The sequence below is a fragment of the Thunnus albacares genome, chromosome 6 (assembly GCF_914725855.1).
Source record: "Thunnus albacares chromosome 6, fThuAlb1.1, whole genome shotgun sequence".
Lineage (NCBI taxonomy): Eukaryota > Metazoa > Chordata > Actinopteri > Scombriformes > Scombridae > Thunnus > Thunnus albacares.
Genome location: NC_058111.1, coordinates 15,052,558 through 15,072,006, shown reverse-complemented (window position 1 = coordinate 15,072,006; position 19,449 = coordinate 15,052,558). Strand labels below are relative to the sequence as shown.

General features: G+C 39.1%; 1 protein-coding gene across 4 annotated transcripts in view; it reads left to right on the top strand.

The window, feature by feature from the left end:
- stx1a (syntaxin 1A (brain)) overlaps window positions 1-19,449 on the top strand; it is a 63,132-nt gene that overhangs the window by 24,579 nt on the left and 19,104 nt on the right. For all 4 annotated transcript variants that reach the window (XR_006403788.1, XR_006403789.1, XM_044354080.1 and 1 more), the window contains exon 3: window positions 2,641-2,740. Coding sequence is in view for 2 of the 4 variants with exons in the window: in XM_044354080.1 (XP_044210015.1) it covers window positions 2,641-2,740 (100 nt within the window). In the remaining 2 variants the exon portion in view is untranslated. The remainder of the gene's footprint in view (window positions 1-2,640; window positions 2,741-19,449) is intronic.

Below are 19,449 nucleotides of genomic sequence, written 5' to 3'. Positions count from 1 at the left end.
GTGTGTGTTTGTGTGTCTGTTTGTTTGTTTCTGCATGTATATGCGTTTTTCCTGATGTGTCTGATAGTGTTTTTTCTCCCACGCCAATAAAATCTGCCTGATGTCTTATGAGAGCTGAGAGGCGCACAGTGACTCACTAACACATGGTCTCTGAACCGAGACAGCTCAAAGTGGTTTCATCTTCTGCTCACTTCCCATCCTATCAAACTGTCTAGCTGTCTTACTTTTTTAACTTCTGTGATCTCTCTCCGAGCATTTAACTCTGTATTCACCTCATGTGAATACAGAGCCTTTGGTAGTGCCTGGTCTCTCCTCAGTGGTCTTCCAAAGCCAATTATGATGTTATTAAAAACAGATCCAATCTGCAGCTAATTAAAGAGATAATGTGAGAATAATGACCCAAGCTGAGACGAAGGAAGCTCAGGAATGTATGGATGGAGGAGTGGAGGGATTTCAGATCTGAGAGGACTGACAGAGGTATGCATAAACCAGAGATATGCGAGAGGATGTGACTTTGGTCGTATCAGAGAGACCAGAGGGAAGAACGAAGGGAGAACAGGCTGGCCTGTAGTTGAGCAGGTGTAGAGGTGGAGGAAAGTGAATCGAGAGTAGATGACAGGCTGAGATGAAAGTACAGATTGATGAAGTCACCGACAGATGTGACCTGCTGCTCGTCCAGCTGTTACCGGAGCCAGAGGCAGCACAGCTGGTAACGAGGCAGCAGGGAGGAGGAGGAGGGAGATGATTGGTTAGAATGTCAAACCAGGATCTTAGTGGCAGATGATTCTGTGAAATGCAGTATTCAAAGGAGAATACGCATGTTATGCACTTAATTTCTTTAATGTATTTTAAAAAAAAAAAAAACAGTGTTCACAAACGAAGAGTGTTTAAGCCCAGTCACACGTCTCGTAGCTTGCGTTGTGTCTCCCTAAACCAGTTAATTTGACTCTATGTTTGTCTTTAGGTCAATTAAACTGACACATTGTTTCATTAAACTTACTTCATTTATCGATAATAATGAGTTGAGATCTTCCTGCTGTTTTAGGGTTATGTTCGATTTGTTAGCTTTGTCCTGATGTGGCGTTCCTCCAGCAAAAGGAGGAGCTTTACCTATTTATCATAGGTGTGGTTACTGGTCAGAACCAACTCACCAGGATTCATAGGGGGAGATCAAAACTTCATATGTGATATTCAGTATAAGTTATGTTAAATTATACAGAGCAAAGTAATATTGTGGATTAAACTGAAAAACTATTTATTGTTAATGGTATTTCTTTTGTCTAATGTTCCCCTTTTGTGTCTTTGTGAGTCAGTCATGTCAGTATGTTCATTGTTCAGTTTTGTAGCTCTTTCTGAGTTGAGCCTCAGTCCATGGGTGGCTAGAAAGAGCTGCATTTTTTTGCCCTGTTAAATGTGTTGAGTTAAAGTGATTGTTTGTCTCAGACAATGAAATTTGTTTTCACATTAGTCGGTCTGTCGTCCCTGTAGAATATCCTTGAATATCCTTGAATATGCAAAATCATTGAGGTTTGTTTACTCCTGTGCTTTTCCTACTGTGATATTTCAAAATGTCCTCCATGAAAAAGGCCTATTGTGTGCTTCCAAACTTGTGGCTGTCCTGTTTCTATTTGATAATGCCCCTGTGCACAAAGCCAGGTCATAAAGAAATGGTTTTCCAAGTCTGATGTGGACAAACTTCACTGGCATGCACAGATATTTAACCTCAATCCCAACCAACACCCTTGAGATGAACTGAAAAGCAGACTGTGAGCCAAACATTATCTCCAGTCATCAGCATCCAACCTCTTTAATGTTCTTGTGGCTAAATGGGAGCAAATCTCTTCTGCCAGGTTCCACAACATTTTAGAAAGCCTTTGCAGAAGAGTGGAGGCTGTAATAGCAGCATATTAATGTCCAGTGAAGAATGAGATATTCAACAATCACATAAGGGTGTAATGTATGGGTGTAGTGATGACATTTTTTATTGTAAAAGGAAACTGGAGTAGCCTTAGATTCCATTACCCACAGCACTGATTTATTTAAGCCCCATTCACACTTTACAGCCTCCGATTCTCAGTTACATCACAGGTAGTAAAAACACAGCTTTGGCTGAGTATCAAATGTTACAAACTGAGTCATTTCCACTGCACATTATAATTCACACATACATCTTCCCTGACAGTTGTTATTGACTAAAATTAGTTTAAAAAACAGCATTAATTTAAATCAAGTGAGAACTGCTGCATTTGTATTAATTATAAATAGCAGCTGTATACTGATGAGGATGTCTGAGTCGGTAACTTAATAGATTTTAGTCTGAAAACAGCCCAGTTTGCTGCTGATAGAAATGCAAATTTAGTCGACACATCACACGCATGAATGAGAGATCCTTCTAGGTGTCTGTAAAGTCACAGAGAAGTGATGATTGAGGCCAAATAAACATGAAAAACTTGAAAATCTGTGTGTTCCTTCACATGAACCTGTTTCACTCTGCTTTCATTCTGCCTCTAATATGATAATGACATCTTCACTTCAGATTCTATCAACATCACTCAGGCTAATCACTGGTACTTCCTGCCTCTGTGTGCAGAGCAGATCTAAAGCACCTTTTGCTCTCTTATCCTCTCTCTCTCTTAACAGGTGGAGGAGATCCGGGGTTTTATCGAGTCTCTGGCAGAGAAAGTTGAGGAGGTGAAGAGGAAGCACAGCGCCATCCTCGCCTCACCCAACCCTGATGAGAGTAAGGCTGTTTTTATGTATTTTATATCTCTCCGTGTTTCATTTTGTCAACTCAACAATAATTTAAGATTTTAGAACAGTGTTCAAACTGTTAGAAAAACATAATGGACTGCAGTGGTTTAGGCGTGTTGCTTCAGGTACCAGTGAGACGATGAAATACAATCCAGGAAGGTCAGTTGGAGTGATATTTGAAAGCTGATCAGATGCCAGAACACTTCAAAGTGGGTTACAATACTATTAGGATGGATTTTACAGCTCTGGAAAGTTATGGCAATGGAGATCATTTTATTTTTTCACCAGATGAACAGCAGAAATATAAAGTTGGAGTTGGGCTGACGATGATCTTATTACAGAAACGTTCACTTTTTTCACATTTTTTCAGATTTGGTTACCATATTTAGTCACATTTAGACCTTTTGTGCATGTATTTTCTTTGCATCTGAAGAGCTTCTAATAGTTTTTTGTTGATGTGCGGGCATTTGGAGCCACACTCACAGTTTGATTCTATGGATGGCAATTTGGATGGATTGCCTTGAAATTGGAAGTTTCCAGAGGATGAATCCTACTGACTTTGGTGACTTTTTGATTTAGTGCCACCATGAGTTTGACATTTGCAGTTTTGAGTGAAATATCTCAATATGTATTTGGTGGACTGCCATGAAATTTGGCAAATTCCTGTCCTCCTCAGGATGAATTGTACAAACTTAAGTGGTCCTCTGACTTTTAATCTAGCGCTGTCATCAGATTAGTTTGTCCAGTACTTTTGTTTAGGGTCAAATACCTGTGAAACTAATGACATTCCCATCAGCCACAGCTATACTTTGCTTTTATTGCTAATTAGCAAATGTTGGCTTGTAACACGCTGCACAAACATGAGTTCAATTAGCATTTAGCTCAAAGCAAGTACAGGCTCAGAGTCGATAGCATGGACTCATAGTCTTGTTTTACTAATGGTATGGGACCGTTCGCCTTGACTACATGCACTGGACACCACTTCTTGGAAAGCCTGGATACAAGAGCTCAAAATCTTTCACATTTTCTTATTTTCATGTTAGTAACTACCAGGAATGTGCATGTGTCTGGGCATGCCAGACAACGCTCAGCACCACCATCATCAAAGCACCAAATGAGGGAACATGGAGCACATTATGTTGTTTTTTCCTTAATCTGTCACCCATCTTTATTTCCAAAAAGTGTGATTCATCATGAATTTATTTATTGATTCGTCCAGATGAGGTTACATTGTCCAAGCCAAGACTGACTCTTTTCTACAGACCTATAATCCTATAGCTTCTTAATGATAACATTAATATTTAATACTGCAATGACTCATTAATAAGTCAGAGAAGCAGAAAGAGAATGAAGCCAAAAAGTCACTATTTTATATGCCTCTAATGTACATCAGCAGCAAAGAGCCTGACAATAGTGGCAGATTCTACTGAACAAAAGAAGAAAAAAAAACAAAAAGAAAAGAAATTGAGCAATTAAAGAACAATTTGTCACAAAGCAAAAAGCCTGCTTGTTGATGGAGGCTGTGACAGAAGTCAGAGAACCAATCAGTCCTCTCTGTTCTTTTGAGCGTCCATGCTCTCACAGTGAAATCTCATGTTTGTCCATTTTCTTCACTTTTCTGCTCCCCCTCCATTGCTCTTTAGTTCTGTCATTACCTCTTCACCTGCTGTTAACACCGTCTGCCATATTTCTCAGTTTCTCTCTTATCTTTACCAATTTCAACTACTCTCCATTTTGCTTTTGCTGAATCCGTGCTTGATGCTGTAAAGTGCTGCCATCTTCCCTCCGATCTTCCTACTCCCCCACCTCTGTTCTGTAACACCTCCTCCTCTCTCGTTTATGTCAGGGCATTGATCTAGATCCCTACTCTCACAAGGGGGATGTTACTCATACTAGTAACATCCCCCAATCCTCTTCCTCCCCCTGATCCCCTACCTGTCATCTACCTGAAAAAGCATCGATCTGCTTGCAGCAGCAGGCATCAGACGAGCCCTTCAACTAGCCGATGACACATCTCGGCAAGGTGCTGCGTTTAAGATACAAATCCTTCTACAAGTCGTCTTCTTTGTGACTGAAATCAATGTTGTGTCTGTGTGTGTCTGCCTGATAAATGCACATCAGTCAGCAGCTGATGTAAATGTCAGGGTTGTTCATTACACGGAGGTCAGTATGTTTTTCACTGTGAGCCTGTTGCATTGTGGTAATTGAGATTCATCTTATTACCCGCAGTGCAGACACTGCTCTATCTCCTTAAGAGCATTTTATATAGTTTGAGTGTGTATGTGTGTCTTTGTAAGTGTGTAACCCTTTTTCCTACAGTGCCAGTCAAAAGTTTGGACACACTTTCTCAAACTTTTAACTGGTAGGCTACTGTATAAATAATCTGCATACATTTTGTTTGGAAACAATGCTACCGAGATTACATTTTTAATGAATTTAACAAGCAGTGACAAGGACTGCAGTACACATGGATATAGGTGTTCAAAGATTGAGAGATTGAGAGAAAATGGGGAAAAATTACTTCAGTAGAAAAGAAGAACTAAAACAACCATTTATATTGAGTGTTTTTGCAAAAAGTTCATTGCCAATGTTTCTCATTAGTGTTCCCAACAGTATCTGCTCCTTGCAACTAAAGCATAATTAATGTTTATAGGTTACGTCTAGGTTCTTGAATTACATAAGGGACACAAGGTGGTTTTTGCTTGCAGTAATACCTTTTTTGGCAGCAGAAGCAAGCTGTAAACACAGCAATGACATATTATCACCTTTTAAGCTGATATGGTGAACTTGTTAGCAAACAGTTCCTTATTAATACCTCCAGCATATGCATTAGGGAGCGACATTATCATTAATTTGTGGTCATGTTTCTGGCCACCTGGTGAATATGCAACATGCACTCTTCTTTTAGCTGTGTTTGGTCTCCCCCAATATCTGAGAAAAAAACAAAACAAAACGTTGCCTGTGAACGTAATCCTTGCAGACTTACATTTCCTTGTATTAGTCATGGAAAATTAGTAGCATATGACTCGTTTAACATGGCGTCGGCGTGTGTGTGTGCCTGTCTGTCGAGATCATACGAACTTAGCAGTGTGTTTGCGTAGTTGTGTGTATATGTGTGCCGACTACTGTGGAAACAGTGTGTAAGTGACATTTTTGTGCTGTGGCTTGCACTGGAATGCGTCATCACAACCACTTGTGCAATGACATTTTAACATGAAATCTAATGTATTTTAACAACTAATGTTGTTTAGAAAATGCTGCTTACATGAAAGGTCAGTGTGGTCTTTAATTTTTTTTTTCTTTCTTCATATTCCGCTTTTTAAGTCTGTTTTTTGCATTATAAAGTCTTTGCTGGCTTTTTTTCCTCCCCTGTGTTGTAAAGGAGTCTGCTCTGCTTCTGCTGTAACTTCAGAGCTTATTCCTCCCACCAAATCGAACTTCATCTCCTTCCTGATGAGAATGAGCCCTCTTCTTCTCTCGTATTTTTTTTTCACAGTAGTTTCTCATAAGTCCTCCTCTCTTTACTCTTTCTCTCTCCTACATAAAAAAACATGTATCATGGATGTCACTGAAACAGGCGCTGAGACTTAGAGTGTGTGATAGCAAGAGCGAGGATGATCACAGTGTCATTTATTTTCCCTGCAGTCTGCTCATAAACAGGATAATGGAGGAGTAGTAGGGAATCACACACACAAAATGACTTTTTTCCCCCAGAACTCAGCGTAACATTGTTGGCAAGTAAACCCTCTGTTTCTGTCACGGTTTATCAGTTTCATATTGCATCACATGTCCCCAGCTACCACCCACCTGGCCAGCTTCATGACCCCGGCCTCTCCTCCTTCCTCTCTCCTCCTCCCCCTCTGCTGGGGAAGCTGTTGTGCTCGCTGACTGAGACATTTCCTGGTGATCTCCACGGAGTTAATTCCAACCCACTTGCGGAGCCGGAATTAATACACACATTTATTTTGACACACAAACACACACAGCCTCTGTGTAATATTACCATCGCCCCTGCATTACACATTATCCCATATCACGGTTTACCCACTCCTCTAGATGAGGCATAGCAAATTTCCACCAGGGAATTGCAATATAGGGTATGTGTGCTTGTTTTGCTTGTTAAGGATTTGTGTGTTGCCTGTTTTGTGTGGGCTGCGCTCAGCAGCAGTGGGCAGTAGTAGGTTCAATAATGATGACAGATTAGGTAATAGCCATCAGATCATAATGGGTATTGAATCTGAGTTTCTTCATGAGCGCATTCCTCTAATGCAGGAAGGGAAGACACAAATGCATTTTTATATTTAGAAACATGATTGAATTCACATCTTCCATGAAATAATTGCATTATTTGTTTTACTTTTCTTGTATGGTTTATTGGCCTTGTGCAGCGTTGCTTCCCATTATTTTGATCAATGATGAAAGTTGGTGATAGATTTCATAATGAAAGGTCAAAAGTCAGGAATGATTGCCTCTCCTGTAAGAGCATCAGTAGCCTTTACTCCATAGCTTTCCCCAGGAGAGTCTGGGGTCATAGGGAAGGCTGGTATGAAATGAAACACAGTATTTGAGGAGGTTGAGGTATTAAAACCTTTGAGTTATTGTTTAATCAACATTAGAGGAGTGTGGTGCTGGGAAAAGTCTTTGTGAGACTGAGAAAATGGTTTTAGATGTTTTCCCATGTTTGACTCACTGTTTTCCTGTTGTCAACATGTCCAGTTCCTCTCTTTTGCTCTACAGTGACTCATGTATTGTATCAGATAGTGAATTTACTCACCGACTCTGTGTTTCTGTGGTCTGATAACAAGGTACGACTCATCTCTTCCAAACTGTCAATTCCCATCTCCAGTTGCAGGTTAGACATCTGTCATCAGTATCCTCACTGGAGGGAAGTAAAGATGTGTTGAGCCAGTTCTGTAGCATTGCATCATTTTATCTAAACATCAGACCAGTTTTTGATACTTGAAAGACACATCGATGTACATCGTTCGTCTTTAGAGCAATAAAGGAAATATAACACTATAGTATAGTCATATCCAGAAAATACATTATTTCAGTATATACTTTTAAATTTTGCGAACTACAGAGTATAATTTATTAGAAAAGGTTGATCAGCAGCACAAAGACACAATTTTATAAGCTAAAGTTAACCTGAAAAAGTAGTTCGCCCTACTCTTTATCAACTTATAAACTAAACTAAATACAGTGTTTCCCCTAGGTTGACTGCTTTGGGGCGGCGGGGGGAGTGGGTGGAGGCAGTGGAGAATGGGGGCAAAACTCAGAGGAGACTTAGCAGCCAAACATTTCTCCGTTGTCTATCTAAGAGTAGCTGAGATTTACACTAAAACGAAAATAGCTGGTCCACCTTAATGTAGGGGTGGGAATCTTTGGGAATCTCACGATTTGATGCAGTTCAGATACTTTGGTGTCTGATTCAATTCAGAATCGATTCTTGATTGAATAGAAAAGGGGGCACTATTTTCAGTCTCTTGCTCCAGTAAACTGTGTGCCGAACCATTCACTGGTGTCCTTAGTCCACTGAAATACAATATGAAACATAACCGGCAGATAAGATAAATGGACCACAGCCTTTTTATTTTAAAGAGTTAACTTCATTTGAATGAATTGATTTGAAAGCAGTCTCCTGCCTGTATGAGAATAACCAAATGAGGGGAGGAAGAGTGCTCTACTATGTTGTTATTAACGTCATGTCTTCAGCGGTGGAGAGCAGCCTGTTAGCTCTGGAGAAAGACATCGCTGTCCAAGATGCTGAGTGGACGCAGGGTTGTCAAGGTGAAACAGAGTACTGAGTTAGTTTCTTCACTTCAGAGAAGTTGTTTGTGCTGCAGTGTGTGTCGGTCTTGTTTGTTACTGCTGGAGTTCACTTCTTCACTCTGCTAATGTTACTCTCTGAGTGATGGCGTAGAACGTTCACAATGTACTTCATGTTCATCTTGCAAAGGTAATTATTAGTCATTAAATCAAAAAACGCTTGCAAAAGCTGCCTTATTTTTAAGATGAACTGCAATATAACTGTATCGTGTGTTCACTGTAGACTGTCTGGGTGCTGTACTGCTCTTGCAGTTGACTTCCACCTTTTTCCTTCCGTCAACATCACGTTATTAACTAATATTTAGAAAATCGATTTTTTGACATTTGTGAATCGATGCAGAATCGTCCACGTCCACATCACGATACATCTAAGAATAATTTTTTTCCCCAAACTGCCACTAGTCCAGATTGACAACTTACTGCTAAGCTTTTCATGTGCTCTGCTCGCATTCACATCACTTTTCTGCCGCTCCCTCAACCACTCACTCTCTACGCACACACATTACGCACTGCCCTCTTCCTTAATGGAGCTACTTTACTCTTATTCCAGTAACTTTCATGGAGATGTCCGTTGAAGAATGAGGAGAGGGAGGATGACTCAAAACAATTCCACGATAAGGGGTAGTAGTGGGGCGTTATCATGCTCACGCAGTGTGTAAGTGAAAATCATTAGTAGCCCATTGATATTAATGATCGTGTGAAATTTTAGCAGCAGCGCTTATGATTTATTCATAATTCATTCAAAAGAATGAATATAGGAGAAACACTGCTATAATAACCATTAATCAAGATAATCCATCCATGCATTAAATCTGACACATGTAGACAGACAATCACACTCACGATCAGTCTCCAATTAGCCTAACATGCACGTCTTTGGACTGTAGGAGGAAACCTGAGCAGTGATCATAAAAGACTGATCCCAGTGCACTTAATGTGCCTTCCTGGTTTGTACTTTAAAAGCATATGAGACAAGTATCCTGGTGTAAGAACTTGTAGTGCTTTCTATACAAGTAAAGTGATGTAAAACTAATAGAAAACCAGGACTTTTTGTTTTCTCTTAGCAACCTGGCTGCAGAGTTTTGGATCAAATAATGTCCTGCTCCAACTGCTATCTGCCAGAAAATTGGTCCACAAATAAATGTTAACATTAACTCAAAATGAAACATCCTGTTGTTTGTTCATCATTCCATTTTCACATTTACATTTTCACTCAAAACCAGTGGAGCAGACAGATGTTTGTGTTAAAAAATGGAAGGAATGTTAACTTTCAAATATAATAGGAGGACCAAAGATGACCTGAGAGTTGCAGTTGTTCACAAAAAATTACTCTCATATATAAAATATAATTAAGTACAGAATCCACAGTTTGAGCTGCCATCATGTGTCTGCAAAATGTACTAGTTTAATTAGATGCAGAGAATCTGCTCCTTAACACTGATACTTGGAGTTTATTTAATAACATTTCTCAGTCTGTTTTTCCAACCACTTAGCGTTTGCTCCCTCTGACATCTCAGCCTCCTGTTTCTAATGAGCATCTTTTCTCTGACTCGTAAAAGTCCTCAACTCGCAGCTCTGGAGATGCTTGTTTTAATTGCAGCCTGTGAGTGTTACTATTTCTAGAGTCAGTTTTTGGCTGAGCGTGCTCCCACCCTCGGAGTACTGTTTGCCAAAGCTCATCCACCCTCAACCAAAATTTGAAAGTGTTGTGTAAGTTCCCCCCAGCTTTTCTCTGTTGTCTTTTGTTCTTCCTCAACCATCTTTATTTGTTTTATCTTTGTCTCTCTCTCTATTTTCCTGTCTCTTACATCTCCCTCATAATGTTCAAGCTGATGTAGTGTTATAGCCATTGAAGACATGGCTTCATCCTGTGGAATAATAAGATCCCTCTTGAAGTGAGAGACACACACACACACAATGGAGGTCAAAGCGAGTAAGATAACTCATTCATGCAGGGATAAATCAGTTTAACTGCCCTCTGTCCTCTTGGCTCCTGAGCCAGCGGTCAGCGAGAGGCGTGTGGTGTTAGTGCTCTGATCTAGATTGAAATGTCAAGTGTTGGGAGCCAGGGGTATTTTTCAAAGTGACAGTGATAGTGTTATGTTAACTCACAGCAACCCTGTTTCACTGTCTCAGAAGATGTTGCAGAAGAGGAAGAGGTTGTAAGAAAGCAGGAGGGGGGTTGTTAACAGAAACTGATTTAGGTAAAACACTCACATCTGTTCTTGAGTGGCACCCAAAAAAAGATGTACTGTGTTTTACTTGAAACAGAAACTATATGACAATGATAAATATCAGTCAAAATGGATTGCCAAGTGTAAACACATTGGGTTATTATTCATGGCATGATTTTGAGGATAACAATCCAGAATACATGAAGTTTCCCTGAAGTTAACCTCAGATTCAAGGATATGGATCATCAGGACTGTTATTCTTTAAGTTTATAAAAACCTTCCGTGTAATAACTATAGGTTGTTTATAAGAGATCAAAATCAGCAGCAGAACTGGAGTCACATTATTCTTTGGCAAAACCTGGTCTAACATTAGGCTGAGTGTCCATACCACATTTTTTTCTGACTGCCACCATCTTTTTCAGTTGTTCCCAGTGAGGAGAGAGCATATGTGCCCACCTAGAGAAAACGTCTTTTTTCAGAGCGCTCCGACTGTTTTGTGCGGCCACACTGAGCACTTCTAGTCGAAAATCTCTGAACTCTTCAGAAAAATGCTGGTGTTGTCACTGTCGCTGCTCTTCAGGCAACCAATCACATATTAGATGGGGCGTCCTCTCATCGGTACTCATGGTGAAAAAACAATGTCAAACAAATAAATAGTAGCCTAAGAATAACAAATAGATAATAAAAAGCAAAGGGGCGATGCTAGTCTATCATACAACAGTGGTTAGAGTGGTAATATGTTGTCAAGATATTGTTGTCATAGAAACAAAACCCCTGCACAGCGTTTCATCAAAAAAGCGCTGGGTGCGCGGAGATGAAGCGGTCCCTGGCACCCTGCCAGCGCTTTTCTGCCAGAGAACAACGTTATATGGACAACCCCCCCCCCCCCCCCCCCCTTACCCACAATGCAAATTGAATGCTGACAGCAGAGATGAGGAGCAGCCTACAAAGGTCTAATAACCTCACCTCTGTCTAACGCCTCATCCTGAGACTTTTCAAATTTGCAGTCTTCAGCCTCAACCAATGAAATCACATAAATTAATCAGTTTTTTTCGCAGCTCCCTCTGGAGCCACAAAAGGCTTTATACAACTTTTTTCACATATGCAGTAGTTTTCCTTGAGACCTGTAACAAGACGTTAATATGTAAAATTGCTGCACTTCCCCTTTAAAACTGATGTTTTTTTTTAAATATATGTATATATTTGGGGGGACAGCCCAGTGTAAGGAACTAATTTGTCTAAATTGGATGTGGTAGCCATGATCTGCCACAAAGACGAGAGATTTACGTGACAATTTCCCAAGATTATGTACTTTATGAGTTTCATTACATACTATACTAGTTTGTCCTAGATTTGACAACGAGAGAAACAGATTAATTAAAGAATAGTATAAGATTATACCCACCACTGTTAAGTTTGAGATTATTCAACACTAGAACATCAGAAACTTGCAAAGTTTCTTAAAATGATAATGGATACTTTTAAGTTACTACTGAATATTTTGAATAGTGTACTTTTTAATTTACTTTCTTATCATTTCCTTCTTTGTTTTATTATATTTGCCCATTACTTGGCAACGAGCTCCACTGTACACTTGCTCCATTTCTCTTTCTTTCATTTGTATGTGTGTCCATATAACTCAATGACATGTCATTGTGGAATAAAGAAAAAGTCTAAAGTCTGCAAGTTTATAACCAGGATTTTAAATAGTAATACTTGTTATTCACTGTAGCAAATCTGTACAACTGTCACAATGGAAAGGTTAGAGTGTGTTATCACGAAACTCTTTTCCCTGGAGTAGTTTAGTGGTTAGTCTTTATCTGTGTTGTCAGTTTGTCATTACCTGAGTCTGTACTGTATTCCTGCACTAAGGCAAATATCAGTAATGTTTGAGGGATGAGCTCAGAATCTGTCTCTCCAAAACATCAGACACCTGGACTCTAGACGATCAATAAGCGGAGCAAACACACAAAGGACTGGTAATATATTTACAGAGAGAGCAGAGGGAGATGGAGAGAGACTGTGAGATAGAGAGAAAGATAAATGGCTGCAAGTTAGAGATCGGAAAAGCAGCAATTGACCCTGTGTTAGCGCGGAAGAAAACAGAATCGGTTTGGTGTCTTGTCAGTGTCATGGCACCTTGACATCAGACTGACACACACACACACACACACACACACACACACACACATTGTGTCGATGAAATAATAGGAGCTACAGTGTTAAAGACGCACTACTGATTGACAGTCAAGGAGAAACCAATAATAGTCTTATTTGGTGCAGCACAGTGGTTAGCACTGTTGCCTCACAGCTGGGTCCTGGGTTCAAACTCCGGCCATCACAGGTCCTTTCTGTGTGGATTTTGCATTTTCTCCTGTAGGTGTTTTCGTGGGTTTCTGCCAGGTGCTCCAGTTTCCTTCCACCACCAAAGACATGTACATTAGGGTTAATACTCCTGTCAGTGCCCCTGACTAAGGCACTGGCAAGAACTGCACTGCGGCTGCCCACTGCTCCTAGCTTATAGGATGGGTCAAATGCAGAGGTCACTTTCGTTATAATGTATGTGAGTGCTGAGAAATGACAATAAAGAAATCTTTATCTTATTCAAATGCATCCTGGTGCTTCAGTGGTGTAAGGTACATGCATTATAGGCATGTTACTGTGTCCTGGTTTTCAGTCCTGTTGAGAGCCCTTGTTGTATTTAAAGCATTTCTATCAGAAAATCTCATGAAAAGACCAAAACTAACAACACGTCCATCTCTGAATACTTACCCACCTCTCCACTCTGCCTTTAATACGCAGACCCAGTTCATGCTGAACAGGTCACAAAAGACATTGTTTCAGTTTTTAAAAAGGCTTTATTAGCATGTTTATGGTAATGGAGGTCCATGTTTCCCAGTGGCTCATTGATGTGTTTTTAATAGTTTTTAGACAGCAATGGAGGTCTATGGCGCAGAAGAAAACTTTTTCTCTTATTTTAGGTTTTGTTTACACAGGCAATACTTGTTATTCATCAGTTCCTTTTTGGTCTTTTTATTGGATTTACTGAAAAATAGAAATATATTATAATTTTATTATATAATTTTTTTTAATTTATAGTTATATATTTTTTAAAATATACTATTTCCTGACTTTTTGTCTCAAAAAGGACATACAAATAATCTTTACAAAGAAATGTATTTGTCACACTGGTATAACTTTTCCTGAATACAATGTGTTTGATCTTCTGTGCTTGCATGTTTCATCAATTGCTTCCTGCCTCGTAGCGTCTCTCTCTCACTCTCCGGCTCTCTTTTTCCCTCTGCCACTTTGAAACAATCTGAAGCCGGCGAGAGGACCGACTGCACACATCGCCATAGCAACGCAGTCTTAATGATGGCAACAAGCGTGACCTGAAGATTCCCTTTGAGAGCGTCTGGGCGAGGGATGGAGTGTGAAGCCACAGCTCAATTGACTCCTCAGTTTTGCCCTCTAATTTGCTTCCCTCTCACTTCTCCCTCTACTTATTCATCAGTGTCTGCACTCTTCCTCTTTTCAGACAGCCAATAATGAGACTGAATAGACACTTGATCGAGCAGGTTGGCCTCCTCTGTTTGGTAACCACGAGGAAGAAATCTAATCTAACTCCTTAACACACATACCGCGCTCTCTCTCTTTCACACACACTCAATGCATGGCCCAAAACTAAACTCAGTTTTTATGTTATTATCTCCATGATGCTGGTGCAGCTGACCTCATGGAACAGGTTACCAGAGGTTGCTATGGTTACACAGAAATGAGACCTTACAGCCGTCTGAGTTTCTGAAGTTGTGCAAACACATGCACAAAAGCACACAAAGATGAACAAACAAAACAGTGTCAGGAAAATCCACAAACAAATCCATCATGCAGAATGATAAAAAGTTTATTTAATAACGATAATTCAGACTGAATCTAATCAGCTCACAGTTTTAAGCAGGTAATCTGTGAGCTATAACTGTTTACATTTGTGAAGCAGCTCTCACTGTACACACAAACACACACACACCACAGAGCACTGCCTATATATTGTGCCCCGAAGGCCGCAGGTCACCACTTCACATCAGTCTCTGATCTCGATAAACTCAGTGTATGCTGCATACATCTCTCCGCTAGCAGCAAAATTATTGACATGAGACACAATTGTATTCAAATGTATACAATTGATATGGTGATGTTATGTGTGCTCGAGGAAAAAATCAAATTTTCATGTTTAGTTTGTGTAGAATTTAATATCCCAGTGTTTCCAGTACTTTTAATTATTGTTTGATTGTTCCAGTCGGATTGGTTTCTCTCTATTTCCTAAGAGCCTCGTATCACTTCACTATGATGTGTTATTTCTCTTTCTAACCTCGCTGCACATTTGTGCTCTCATCAGTAACCTTCCTTTTTGCTGGAGACAATTGTTGGTTCCTAAACCTTTCTTAAAGAATAAGGGTGATCATGCTCTACATTTTTCTCATTTTCAACAAATCCAACAGTATGAAACCAACAGAGCGTTAGTCTGTCTTTCAATACTTTCCAATGTCCCCAGCCTGTCTGTGGCACTCACTCCCAAAACCATTAGTTCCTAAATGAACACTTGTATCTTAGAAAACTATAATTATAAATTAATAATATAATAATTAATACAATTATAAATCTTCATTTCTAAAAATAGGCTAAATAATGTCCTAAAACAGCAGCAGTTTTGAGCAAAGGTTACTAAAAGAGGAGTCAATTGTGTATTTGTTGGGGACTATTTTTAATCACAGATCCTTTGAATATTTGAGAAACATCACCAACACCTGCCTGAACGTTCTGGTGACCCAGGAGTATAAAGATCCCTTTATGATATAAAGACATCTTTATGATATAAAAATACTCTTGAACAATACATTTGTTTCTCGCAATTGGCTTGTCAAAAAAATAAAATTACATCTCTTCCTTCTCTTCCGTCTCCTGTTTCACTACAAAGTTCATTCTTAGTGTACAGTATGTGCACCTCTCCCACACAATGCTTGTGTAAGTTGTATACTGGACCACGATTGGCTCTAGGCTAGTTGTGATGTCACTAATCCTGCTTATACATACATGTCTTAAACTTAAGACTAAACTTACATTTGTAATGAGCACAGAGAAACTTTCCACCTTCAGTGGATGAATGTGAAAACAGCCCTCTAGTGTCAAACTCTGCATATACATCATACTGCACAGTGAAGTTCAAACATCCAACTGAAGAAACAATTATCAAAGCACTTTTTTTTTTACTGGAGGGGGGCTTGAAGATGCTGTCCATATAATTGCAACGCCCCTAGTTCATGTCCGTTTAGGGACCTTTGTTTTCTGTCATTCCTCCTCCCTCTCCCCTCATTTCCTGTCACCTCACCTCTATTGTCTCTATCAAATAAAGTAAAAAAAAAAACAGATTCTTAAAAAAAAAAGAAAATATAAAGAATTTAAAAGAAAAGAAACACCTGGCTGTGGCAGATGGATATAAAGTTAAATCTGTGAAAGAGTCCAAAGTTATCAGTTAGCACTCTGCATGTCCACAGCTTTGTCCCGCTGAGCTGTATGCACCACAGACTGATTTTCACTGATATGGAAAAACATCTGTTAAGCAGATTAAAGGTTGTCATGTTTTGCTGATCTGTGTGTAATAGGTTTACCATTTCCACTGAGCTGTTATAGTTTTACCTTGTCATACAAGCTGGCCAGAGGATTTATCCCAGTTGGTGTCTGGTATAAGCTGCTGATTAGGATTCATATGACATATATTATTTACTACAGTATGAATAAAATGAGGCCCTATCGTCACTTTTTTTGCTTGTTTGTATTTATGAGATTTCAGCTCAGTATGCTACCCATGTGGGCTGTCTTGACTGTTCTTAATCATCAAAGTGTGATTTGTATACTGTGGATTTGCTGTGTGGCTGTAGACATCACACATTTTTAAGCTTCATTCTTATCATAAAATATGTGCAAATATTATGTTTTAATAAATGAACATCAGTGATTGAAGCGTAACTCGCACTGTGTGATTAAATTATCCGTTGAGGTTCAGTCTGTAATTGGGTGCAGATGTTTGCTATGAGTTTCAGTTATTCTGTGTCTCTTATTCATCTCTGTGATTCATGCAGCCTTAAAGAAGCAGGTACCATGCAGAGACAAACTCATTATGAAGAGATACCGCAGACAGTCTTTGTTTGATTGAATAGTTTGACTAGAATGACTTTTAAGGACCATCTTTTATGTCTACTGGCTTCCTGGGGATTGTTATCATATGGAGATTTGGTTCTCTGATAGCATTAAGATGATAAATGACCTTCTCACTTCTTTGCAATGTGCTAAAATGGCAACAATAATAATAATAATGCTAAATAATAAACTTTATTTATACAGCACTTTTCAACAAACTTATGAAGTGCTGTACATGGTTGAACCAAGATTAGAACATTTCAGGACTGAGGCAAATAAAATCAGGCAATTCAAATAATACAAAAATAAAATGGAATAAAATCCACAACAATAAAGTAACAACAGTAATAATGAAACAGGTAAGACATGTTATAAAACGGTGTGCTAGGATTAATAAAAGGCCTTTTTAAAAAGATAAATTTTGAGAAGTGATTTAAAAGATGTCATATATCCTGCAACCCTCAGATTCTCAGGCCAGGAGTTCCAGATCTGAGGGGCCCTGACTGCAAAAGACCGGTCACCTTTAGTCTTGAGCCAGGACATAGGAACAGCCAGCAGAGCCCTTCCCGAGGTTCTGAGGCCATGCTCTGGCTCACATTCTGAACAGGGACGACCTGATTTTTGAGATACTCCTTAGTTGATAAAAACATCATTGAACAACATTTGTAATTTGTTTTTCAAATGAAAGATCACTGTCCAATATTACACCCAGGTTTCTGGCTGCAGGTTTGATATTTGTAGACATGGATCCAAGATATTTCTTTAAAATAGGGATTGACTTTGGGGGACCGAAGAGAATTATTTCTGATTTCTTTTCGTTTAGCCGGAGACGGTTTTGGGACATCCAGCACTTCATTTCTGCCAGAAAAGATAAAAGATGACGAAGTGCCTTCTTCACTGGTTTTTAATGGAACATAAATTTGTGTGTCATCTGCATAACAATGGTACTGGTTTTATGTTCATGTATGTTTGTGATTGTATAGATCTTCTGTGCTGCTGGGTTGAAGATGTGTGAGAAGCATCCACGTTTTAGAGTTTGTAGCTTCTTTGGATGTCTACTGTCATGGCTACAACTTTGTGTTCTATCAGAATCAGCTTTATTGGCCAAGTATTTGAACACAAAATACACTTAACACCTTTTATTAAATTCACTACAAATATTATATGAGTCTGGACAGACATGGATGTAAAATGCAACTTGACTGGTTGGAGGAGGCATACAACCGCAAGGCAGTATTTCTAGTTTCAGTCTACATTTTAAAGTAATGATAGCAAAGAGGAAGATGGTTTATAATAGTTAGGATAGCACACTGGAAAAATGATGATAATCATATAATTTTCATCTGTTTCCATTTTGTATGCAAATACAAAAGAAGAAGAAGAAGATCATTAGACAAGCTTAGTCAAGTGAGTCGTTCATGTGCATCTACATCACCAAAGAGAATATTATTTTGTTTTTTGATTAATTTTCTATGCTCTTGTTGAAACAGTCACTTCAGATTGGAATCCAGTTTCACATGTGGTCAAGTTACAGAAGTTGTGTTCTTTGACATGACAAAATAATCACAATATTTATTTATTTTTGACGAGGGAGATGAGGCTCAGTAAATCTAAGGGGTTTGCAGCTAATTAGCTTTTTTGTGCACTCTTATATGTGGAGTGTATGTAATATATAATTATGAAACTGCTGATAGCTGTAATGAGCAACAGAAGGAAGGGAAGATTAAAAGAAAAACACAGATTTGTTCGTTCTTCAGTTTGCCATAAGCAGCACTGTGACAATCACTCAGCCCGACCATCAGTGCTGTCGCTTTTTAAAGATTGTACTGATGAGAAGAACTGTATGTCCTCTGTGTGGAGGATGTGTGTGTTTCTGTTAAATTATCTCTAACAAAAGATGTAACCACTAAAACAATCTCTGCTGTGGCATTAGCATTAACATCTAAACTTGAAAAAAAGAAGAAATGTCATTTTGTAGCTATTTTTCACACATGTTGCTGCTCCAGGAAATTTATTTAGTAGCAGAGAAAAACTAAATGGGAGACTTTTGTGTTTTTTTGCACACCAGACTCGTAAACTGTCCCTTGCTGATTCTTCCTGAGGCGTCCTCAGGCTGTGTCTTAACCTCCATGAATTGTTTTTCTTCTTTTATTTGGGCTGCTATATATTTATACTGAATTTAGCAAACTGTGCAGCTGCGCTTTGGTTGTCTCTTTTGCATTTATGCCCTCTGGACAAGAACAGCATCCATTTAGGAATCTGTCAGTGCGCCATGCCAGAGAGTTTGTTGATTTGATTGATCATTATTGAAGTCTGCCTCAACTCCACCTTCTGATAATGTGGTCCTGCTTCAACGTTTTTTCCAGATTGTATCGCAATCTGTCATTTTACTTGCTTCTCTTGTCACCAGAATAGCTAATCTTAGTTGTCCACAAGCACGTGTACCCATCTATCCGCATTAGTTGCAACTCTATGTCTATAATGTACAATATTTGCAGTA